General features: G+C 38.1%; 1 protein-coding gene across 1 annotated transcript; it reads right to left on the reverse strand.

Moving 5' to 3' along the window:
- Positions 1-2485: 2485 nt before the first annotated feature.
- Positions 2486-10121, reverse strand: LOC134239269 (uncharacterized). Its single transcript, XM_062721443.1, has 3 exons — positions 9821-10121; positions 8742-8809; positions 2486-2948 (listed from the first exon to the last, which is right to left on the reverse strand). Exons 1-3 carry the CDS (start codon positions 10095-10097, stop codon positions 2802-2804), a joined length of 492 nt encoding a protein of 163 aa, XP_062577427.1. The 5' UTR covers positions 10098-10121; the 3' UTR covers positions 2486-2801.
- Between the last annotated feature and the right edge of the window lie 1278 nt (positions 10122-11399).

An 11399-nucleotide genomic window follows, 5' to 3' on the forward strand; every position in this document is an offset into this window, starting at 1 on the left:
AAAACAGTCTTCTGTAATTGAATACTACGTTAGGACATTGCTTACAAACTGAATTATCTACGGGTTAATCTGGCTTTTTTTCGATCATTACAACGAGCACACAACAGGTGTGACCGGTCAGTAGGGGATACTCACTTCTCCACTGCACCTGATCCCATATCTAAAAATAAATTGAGTACCATATATGCTTTGCTCCAAATTTTTACTCTTTCTTGGACTTTCGAGATTAAATACTGTTCGTTACCTTCATATTTCATTAGAAAAAGTTTTTTCTGCATATTTTTGATTTAAAAATTGTATGCATGCTTATGATAGACAAAGAACGATCTTTCTGCATTATAACGATTATTTATTTGAAATTATACATTAAAACATGAATACTTGGATCGAATTTTCAGTTCATTGCTAAAAAGGCTAAAAAAGATTATATTAAAGTAACAAATAAATTAGCAAATATGAAAATGTAGGCACCTGAATATATCTGCTCCGTGCCATTTGATGGACACACCTTCTTGCCCCATCGGACAAAAATGGCTCCACCTGTTAACAAAACGAAATAGTATGACAAATTAATATTATTTTCAATGTGCATCTGATATTTACTTGAACAATACTACAGAGTACAAAGTATTAACATCTGATTTACACCATTTCTCGAATACAGTGTACGAGTATATTGTTGCAAAGTATTCTTGAAGTTTCTCCTTCACTACGGTTAATATCTCATTGAGAGGTAAAGAAAGAGGCTTGGTTGAACATTTATACTGGGACCTGCTATGTAATTTATGAAGTTTCGAAATATAGATATGCCAATTTAAATTTAATTTGATTGTTTGGAATATTAAAAAATATTCCAAACTGATATATGATTTTGAAGAATTTCTTGACAAGAAAGGGACACATGAGTATAAGTTGTATCACCACTTGTAGAATTAAACCCAAGTTCTTCTCAAATGCAATTTATATAAAGAGCCTTAGAAACATGTGAGAATGTAATTACCTGCTTTGTCAGCAAGGACCAGTACGAAATGATCATGTAATCTATATACATTGTAGTTCATTTTTTTCACTTCTGGATAGATGGTTTTCATATTTCTCCTCAATCTTTTAATGCACGATTTTAACATGTGAAAGTGAAAGATAAACAGATTTAAGAGATGAATATGTACTACCTTTAACTGACCGCAATTTAGTACCAAGGTCATTGTTTGAGACCAGGAGACTCTGGTACTTGGATTTCAGGTCATTCAAGGTCGCCTGTTGTGCAATGTGCTTTGATCGCAGATCATTCAAGGCCGCCTCTTGCGCAGTGTACTTCAACATGAGATCCGTAAATCTAACCTCCAATTCATGAAGCTGCGACTGTATCAACGAAGGATCACTTAGAAGTAGCCTCTTTTCACCATTTACAAAGAAACAAAGAAGATTCATTAACAAAAACCAAGTCATATTTCCAACTCTGCACCAGGAAATGGGGTTTTAGATTATATTCTTATCAGTTTGACAGACAAATGTCATACACGTAAAATAAGATTGAAGACAAAGAGATCGAATTATTTCTGCAAGGAGGGAGATAGAGCTGCTGACCACAGATCGCATCATTATACATCCATACAGTATGAAACAGCACAGACATCTGTGAGTGTACCTTATTATTGTGCAGAAAACATGGCATGAGGATTTACATTTGATATACATGTAATAATACCTATTTTTCTCATCATTTTCACGAACATTTTTGTAAACGTATATCACGATTAACGAAAGTGCTACCTTTTCAAAATCTTGATCATATACCATTTTTTAAAAAATAAAATAAAATATGTCAGAAAGGACAATAATTTCTTAAACGAGTCTGCAAATAAATACTAAGTCGAATGTGGATTGACATTTTTTTATACAAAGTTAGGCCATTATTTTTACACTGAATTGCCCACGATTTTTTCCGTTTCCGGTCCGATCATGACCGTGGTTGTGACAGGAACGAAAAGACTTTTATTCAATTAAACCCTTAAACAAGTCAAGGGTTTTTGGTCCGAAGATTGAAGCAGACAGAAAACCCCTGGGGTGCGAAGATGGGATATTCCACGTAAACAGATTAATTTTCTTATATGCAATATTCAAGGTTATTTCTTCATTATCAGGAAAGGACACAACAATTAATATAAGTACATGTACAGGTATATTGATTAATGGACTTTTGAGCTTGAATACTGTGCGTTATTCCCACATATTTTATGTATAAGCCATGCATTAAATGGTGGGATGACATATCAATCCTCTGTCATTGGTCTTCAGAATAATGTAGTTAGCTCCCTATTCAAAATTGATGGTTTGTACAAAAGCAGTAGGCGACAGTGGAAGCCGAAGGATTCTATGCGTTAGGTCAAAGAAAGCTAATCATATTGCGGCCGAAATATCATTATTGAAAAAAAAAAACAAATTTATAGCAACAAAAAATTTATTCGAGAATGTTCTCTCAATTTATTTTGTGCACACTACGCATGATAGTTCACTTTGGTCATGATAGGGTGGACATTCCAAAGAGCCGCCACATTTTGCTCTGACAGCCGAGATTATCCTGCCATCCTTTGACGCTCGCTGGCCACCAACGAGAGTATCAGGGTGTTCGTTGATGCAGATAAATTGTGTTGCCGATGGCTGATTTTCATGACCTGCTGCAAGGTAGCCATGATACTATCTAGTCCAACCAGGGTAACAGGTACTTTTCCCTGGAATCATCATAGTACTTACTTCCGTTCTACTGCGGCAGACGACACAAGGGGCGTCTTCACCGTGATCTAGTCCCGCTTGGGGGTTATCATACTCTCCACCATGCATGTAATGAAAGTGTGTTGAACTGACAGATACGTAAGCAGGATCTGGAGGAAGACACACATACTCCGCTGCTCCACCAGACGACTGAAAACTGGATCCACCGATAAACCCTTCATAAAAAAATTCAATACAGTTAGAATCAAAATTTAATTTCTCGCAAGTTACTGAGTAAATTACATCGTCGAAGTATTATCGATTAGCATTGATTACTTCCATTCATATGTCGACTCGATATATCATAGTGAGTTTGATATAAAGATACCATAGAGTCTGCACATTTGTTTCATTTTTCGAGATTGTAGTAGAAAAATACGTTAATGGTAACCTAACAACAAAGCTTTAAGATAAACGTGATGACTTCATCTTTTTTCAATCGCTAAGTACCCTTACATAAAGGAGCATTATAAAATTATCACCTCTATATGGGGTTTATGTCTCTCAGTTGATCTGATACGCAAAAGCATGATATATGTATGAACGATTTCTAAAACGAGACAAGCTATTGACAAAGAAGTTAATAAAACACGGATAACTCCGGTTTTATTTGAAGTCTCATTTCTCAAGTTTTACGATCAATACAATGACCTTGTCAGTACATGTATATGAATCATATCATTGAGTCTAATGCTTAATGACATTTTTCATACTAATAATAGATACAGGCATGCTTAAAAGGGTCAAGCTGACAGTTAGCAGAAAACCATCTTCTGTAATTGATTACTATTAATCTAACCATGACTGCCAGGAAAGACTTGATGGAGACTGAGGAAGACGGTGAAACTGGAGAGACTGGTGACTGCTAGGAATAGTCTAGTTAGGGTACCAAGGGGCAGCTTCCCTTTGTACAGTCCCTGTGAGGGGACACTGAAATTAGCTACGAAGGAACAAACTGATCAACACCCCCAGAGCCTCCCAAGAGGGAGGGGGAGGATGAGAGTCTCGAACAGACAGATCAAACGGTTACGACAAGGAACAACCCACGACTGTTAGAAGGATGGTGCAACTATCATTAGATGGAGGAAAGGCTGAAGTCAGATGCACAAGTGGTCTGCAAGTCTGCAAGAACATCCGTAGACTGAAGATACACCAATGAAGAAGTCGATGTGGTATTGTGACAACCTAGACACAACGCACAAAACTGACTGGTGAGACGTAGGAAGATCCCGGCCAGGACACAACCCACAGAGCCAGGAACCCCTCCGTGTCTGAGTCGTCCCAGGACAGCAGCGGCGACCTGATGGAAGAACTCGGTCTACGAAAATAGCCAGGGCCAGCAGACACAAAAAAACGGCAAGGAAAAGAGGCCAAGGATATCGTGCCCGAGAAGAGATGATGACGCGGTGTTGAGTGGCTTTGATGATGATGTCAGCTTGATCATTGAGTCAACAATGCAAGGGAATGTAGAGAGGAAGATAGAGGTACTTACCAACATGGTGTATAGCATTGAGAAAGACCGGTTTGGGACGGTGGAAGGGAAGGCAAGAAACGAGAATAAAAAGCAGACCATAAATAGGCGAGGGCGAAGGATTAGAGAATGTCGAGCTGAACAAACAGTTTAGAAGAGCGAAGAAATGGGAAAAAGCAGGAATGGCACAGATGACGAATGACATCAAGTCAGAGCTATCAAATCTACGGAGAGTGGTAGAGGAAGAAGAATAGAGAGAAGAGCAGGGCAAGGCCTAGGAGAACCCACTTAAGTTTACAAAGGAGCTTCTAGGTGAAGAAAGATCAGGGACTCTATACTGTTCAAAAGAAGAAGTTGAAAAGTGTTTAAATGAGAAACACTCTGACCCACGGAGTGAAGTGGTGAAAGTGGATCCACGCGGGTATGTTAAAGAAGCATATCAGGCATTTCTCTGGAAATTTAGACTTTTTGAAGAAAATTAACTTTGAAAAATTACCATAACCGCTGATAAACGAAAAGTGTTATTAACTATTGCATACAAATGAAAGAATGTCTAACGCAAAGACGTGCACCACTGCCACGGCATCACATGACCTCTATTAATAGCGAAATTTTCCTTAATAAAAAAGCGAACAGAACAACAATACCCCGGAGTTTGATAATGTCTTTGAGTAAATAATGTAGTTGAAAAACATCTATTTTGCCGAAAAAGTGCTGCTAGAATCCCACTGTCCTGTCAGTAAAATAATTATTCCATACATTCGCACGAAACCTTACCCTAAGTTTAGAATTTTTGATATGTGAACCGAGATTTTTCGTAAAACCATGCTTAACTCGGGATTCTAGCAGCACTTTCCACGTTTGTCAGAAGGCAAACTTTCCATCTTACAAATCTTTTTGAAATATCTAGCTTATTGTTGTTCTCTTGCATTATTTTTGTCACGAATGACAGAGGAAAGGGCTACCGACAGACGTATAAATCTGACTGTTTTCGAAAGAGAATATAATCGATGAAAATAAATTAGCATACCTGTTTAATTAACTGAACTCCATATGAATCTCAAATAATATTCACGATATTTGCTTTTAAACTCCATTTTACGTATCTTAGTACATGCCGTCTTAGCCAAATTCTTTTTACAGACATGATCAATTCCCAAGTTACTTGATGTACACATATGACGTCATAGGTGGTAGATTTTAATCAAAATGACAGACACAGCATAACAAAAAAAATTTTATTTTTGTTAAAGTTTACACGTTTCTATTCATTTTCTAGAGTTAAATTACATCTCTAAATAACAATATTATTAAAACTTGTGTTCTAAAATTGACGTCATCTCGCCTACTATGACGTCATAATGTAGCACTGGTTTAGTTCAAGGTAGAATATTTTGTATGCTTCCTTATTACCGCTGCGCACTAGAGGTTGAGATGAATATTAAGGAGCCTACATGGAAGGAATTAAAAGAGGTGGTCAAGAGAGCATGATCAGACTCAGCTCCCGAACCAAATAACATGCCATACATAGTGTATAAGAGGTGCCCAAAGCTACTGAGAAGACTGTGACAACTGTTTCGAGTATTTTCGAGGTAAGAATCGATACCAGTAAGCTGGAAAGAGGCAGAAGGATGTATTGTACCAAAAAGAGAAGAACTCGAGGACAATCAACCGGTTTAGGACAATATCTTTACTAAATGTGGAAGTGAAAATGTTCATGTCAGTGCTAGCAAGCGAATATCAGGGTATAGTGAAGAACACATACATAGATCCATCTATTCAGAAGGCGTGCAGGCATACCTTTGTACTCCGGATGCGTAAAACACACAAGTTTCATTCGTCAACTTATCAAGGAGGCTATATAAAGACGGCAAGCAAAATATTGCAGCACTGTGGTTAGGCCTAGCCTATGGATCTGTGCCCCACAAGCTGATTGAGTCGGCGATGGAGCGGTACCATATACCAGAGAAGGTTCAAGGGATTGTCAAGAGCTACTTCAGGGGAATACAGATCCGGTTCACTGTCGATGACTACACCACATCCTGGCAAAGATTAGAGAAAGGGATAGTTATAGGATGTACAATGTCTCCTATCCAGTTCGTAATACGTATGAGGATGGTGACCAGGACTGCAGAAAGAGAAACAAGAGGGCAATGGATGAACTCGGTGATTTATCAGCCACCAATCAGAGGCTTTATTCATCATGTCACTGTGACAACAACGACCCACAAAAGTATACAGGCAAGATGGGTTCTATCAGCATTAGATTATAGCGCTTCCTGTTCCTGGGCATGCATCCAGTTCAAGCCAAAGAAATCCAGATGTCTCGTTTTGAAGAAGGGGCATATCAACAGGCAAGTCAAGATGCAAATTCAAGGAGAGGAGATCCCATCAATAGTAGGAAACCGGATTAAATGCTTGGGGAAGTGGTTTAATGAATCCTTCACAGATAAAGATAGCATTGAGGACACAAAGAAGAAGCTCTTTACTTCGTTTAAAAGGGTCGATGGAAGCGGAGTTCATGGAAAATATTAGGCAAGAGTCTACCAGCATGTGATCCTACCAAGACTCATATGGCTGCTCCTGATATATGAAATTGCAACTTCTATAGTCGAAGCCATGGAGAGAGAAATTAGTGGGTATCTGACATCGATTGGACTCTACAGCAACTCAACCCAGTTATACATACCAGTATCCTCTGTGGTCGAGGAATTCAAGGTAGCAAAATGCCGCTTGATGATGACGTTGCGTACCTCAGCAGACGACAGGGTCGCCGATGCAGGGATCAAGACAAGGACAGGACGAAAAAGGTCAGCAAAAAACTAGTGGATCAAGCAGAGAGTATGCTATATTTACGAGACATTATTGAAAACACAAGCACTGGGCGACAGGGCATGTCACAGTTCCAGCAGTGGTCAAAAGCATCAGCATCAGAGAGGCGCACCATGGTCCAAACTGAAGTACGCTGAAGTGCACAGAGAAAGATTGACGGAGAGCAAAATCAACAGAAATTGGAAACAGAAGGTCTGGATGAAGTGGGACTTACCGGTGCGGGAATAAACCTGGTCAGAACTGTAGAGGATGGACCAATTTTAGAATCTCACTGTTGCTGAGGTCAGTGTATGACACACTCTCATCTTCTGCAGACTTACATCAGTGGGGGCTAAGCTAAGACCATAGCTGCAAGCTGTGTGGAAAGAAAGGGACAATAGCGGATATTCTATCAGGATGCCAAGTTGCGCTTATCCAGGGAAGATATAGATGGCGACATGACAAGTCCTGTGAGAGTTGGCTGATGTGCTGGAGGTGGAAAGAAGAAGGAAGCGACCAGTAGACAAGAAACAGATGCAGTTTGTGAGACAGGGTGAAGCAAGGGCTGACACAAGAGCGGCAAGGCGGACATCAGTGTTGGATAAAGGACAAGACTAAGGGCTCAGAGTCGATCTAGACAGGAATTTAATTTTCCCTATCATCGTGGAAACCATCCTAAGACCAGACGCAGTTTTTGTAACTCAGCAATCGAAGACGAAGCTGTCTATACCTTGGGAAGAAAATTGTGAGGAGGCACATGAGAGGAAATGCCTAAAGTCTGAAGACCTCGTGGCAGACTGCAGGGATAGAGGCTAGATCGAGTGTCTGGCTGTTTCAACAGAAGTCAGCTGTGGAGGTTTCCTGGCGTAATCCGTGTGGAAACTGCTCACACGATTAGATGTATCAGGAAGAGCGTTCAAGACATAAGCAAGAAATTTGGGCAAGCAGCAGAAGAACCATCCTGCTTGATATGGCACCGCCGCGATGATCTATGCTGGAAGTCGGGATCCATCTAATACTGTAGTGGATTAGCCACCACTGCTGACCCACCAACTAAAGGATGTCATGGTTAAGGGTCGAAACATCTCGGGAAGGTTGGAGACCATCTGACGATCGGAACTGACAGGCGAACACCAGGGGCGGACGTTGCAGATAGTTACAAGCATCTTCAAGAGTGCGAAGCTGTTAGTTAGCAGAAAACAATCTTCTGTAATTGAATACAACGTTAGGACATTACTTACAAACTGAATTGTCTACGGATTAATCTGGCTTTTTTTTTTCGATCATTACAACGAGCACACAACAGGTGTGACCGGTCAGTAGGGGATACTCACTTCTACATGGCACCTGATCACATATCTAAAAATAAAATGAATACCATGTTTGCTCTGCTCCAAATTTGTACCGTTTCTGGGACTTTCGAGATTAAATACTGTTCGTTACCTTCATATTTCATTAGAAAAAGGTTTTTTTCTGCATATTTTTGATTTAAAAATTGTATGCATGCTTGTGATAAACAAAGAACAATCCTTCTGCGTTATAACGATTATTTATTTGAAATAATACATTAAGTGTAGATTTTTTAAAACATGAACACTTGGATCGAATTTTCAGTTCATTGTTAAAAATGCTAAAAAAGATTATCTTAAAGTAACAAATGAATTAGCAAATATGAAAATATAGGCACCTGAATATATCTGCTCCGTGCCATTGATGGACACACCTTCTTGCCCCATCGGACAAAAATAGCTCCACCTGTTAACAAAATGAAATAGTATGACAAATTAATATTATTATCAATGTGCGTCTGATACTTAATTGAACAATACTACAGAGTACAAAGTAAAATTCACATGTGTCTTTCCTTATATAACAATGTTAATAAAATTGAAATTCAATTTTCAATGACATGTAGTTGGTCACATGATCAGCCTTTCTTGCATATGGAAAGCAAACTGCACGAGCAATTTGGAAAGTTTCGACTGTGACGTCACATGACGTCGTAATTACGTTACGCTGCATTTCAAAATCAAAGTCTAAATAATGCCATATTTCTTTGTAACATGACTTAAAACGTAAAATATAAATATAAGAAATAAAATATCATTTTTTTTAGAGTTTCATAGGGATTTGACATGAAGTCGGTACGTGATCAAACATACTTTAACGCCCTTATAGCATTTGATCACGTGACCGACTTCATGTCATATAGGCCTACCAATGAAACTCTAAAAATGATATCTTATTTCTTAATTAACATCTGATTTACACCATTTCTCGAATACAGTGTATGTTGTTGTAAAGTATTCTTGAAGTTTCTCCTTCACTACGGTTAATATCTCATTAAGAAGTAAAGAAAGAGGCTTGGTTGAACATTTATACTGGGACCTTCTATGTAATTTATGAAGTTTCGAAATGGAATATAGATATTTTTTTAAATAATATTTTTTAATATTCCAAACTGATATATGATTTTGAAGAATTTCTTGACAAGAAAGGGACACATGAGTATAAGTTGTATCACCACTTGTAGAATTAAATCCAAGTTCTTCTCAAATGCAATTTATATAAAAAAGAGCCTTACAAACAAAGAGAATGTAATTACCTGCTTTGTCAGCAAGGACCAGTACGAAATGATCATGTAATCTATATAGTTCATTTTTTTCACTTCTGGATAGATGGTTTTCATATTTCTCCTCAATCTTTTAATGCGCGATTTTAACATGTTAAAGTGAAAGATAAACAGATTTAAAGTATATGTACTACCTTTAACTGACTGCAATTTAGTACCAAGGTCGTTGTTTGAGACCAGGAGACTTTGGTACTTGGATTTCAGGTCATTTAAGGTCGTCTGTTGCGCACTGTGCTCAGATCGCAGGTCATTCAAGGCCGCCTGTTGCTCACTGTACTTCGACATGAGGTCCTTAAATTTGACCTCCAGTTCATGAAGCTGCGACTGTAGCAACGAAGGATCACCAAGAAGCAGCCTCTTTTCTCCATTTACAAAGAAAGAAAGAAGATTCATTAACAAAAACCAAGTCATGTTTCCAACTCTGCACCAGGAAATGGGGTTGTAGATTATATTCTTATCAGTTTGACAGACAAATGTCATACACGTTACATAAGATTGAAGACAAAGAGATCGAAATATTTCTGCAAAGAGGGAGATGGTTAAAAATGACGTTTGTTTTGTTAGCTCAGCGATGGCAAGCTGAGGAAGAGTTTTGTCCTTTGTTGGGCAATTTGTTATGCCACACGATAAGATCGCGAAATTACAGCTAGGAAAAAAAGTTGTATGTCTTAACAATGAAATCATTATCAAATCCCTATAAAACACTGTATGTTTACTTTAGACATTAATCATATTAAATATGATAAAAAAAAAAGGCCCCAATACTATATATATCCATATCGGATACAATTGTAAACGGCGTTACTGAGACAGGATACTTGGATTGTGATGGTCACCATGTTCTTTCTGGGGAAGGATATCCTTATCCAACCATCTTATTTCTGATATTTGGTCATGTCTGACAAATGGACTGTTCTTATTATAAAGAAATTCTTGCATGGTAAGAAAGACAAGACTCGGGAAAACAGTTTAGCGTCTATGAACAGAATGCTTCAGAGCATGTCATAACACCAAACATTTTCTGTAGTAAAAACACAATAAAAATTTGGGACTCTCTTCTTTCTCTATCTTTTTACCAAATCCAAGGAGTGGGGGGTGCAACCCTGTAACACCCCCACCCCTTGGATCTGCCACTTTGCATGCTGTGAGACATATTGGATTCTTTAATATTTTATTCAAAGTGAGAAAAATATTTCTTTTTTAGCTTGTTTAAGTTACATTTGGCAAATTGTACTTAAACTTTTACAAAAATTTATGAGCATTTTTATTTCTTTTTTTTTTTTACGATCCGCCCATTTATTTCCTGTCAACGACCTTTACCTAGCCAAACGCTATGTAGGCCAAGGTTCTATTTTTACACATTTTTTCAATAACACGCAATCTATTTTTGGGTGTGTATTATTCAAATATTTGGTTAGTGAATTATGGTCAGGTGATCTCGAATTTTATGGCGACCTAGAAGAAACGTGATTCTCGAATGGGCAGAACAGTGACAAATATGAATTAAAGTCAGAGATGGCTCTTTTAATTAAAAAATATTGAAGACTTAAACCTCATTTCATTTGTTTTATGTAAGTTATTCAATTTGTTCGCGAACTTTTTGACCCCCCCCCCCCTTGTACATGCTTCAATTGAACTTAAGGATGTTTAGTACAATTAACAAAACATTTCCTTCCCAGAAAACTAAGTAAGCTAAAGATCAAGATATAAAGC

The sequence above is a fragment of the Saccostrea cucullata genome, unplaced genomic scaffold, assembly GCF_032062105.1.
Source record: "Saccostrea cucullata isolate Sc308-1 unplaced genomic scaffold, CSIRO_AGI_Scuc_v1 ctg317, whole genome shotgun sequence".
Lineage (NCBI taxonomy): Eukaryota > Metazoa > Mollusca > Bivalvia > Ostreida > Ostreidae > Saccostrea > Saccostrea cuccullata.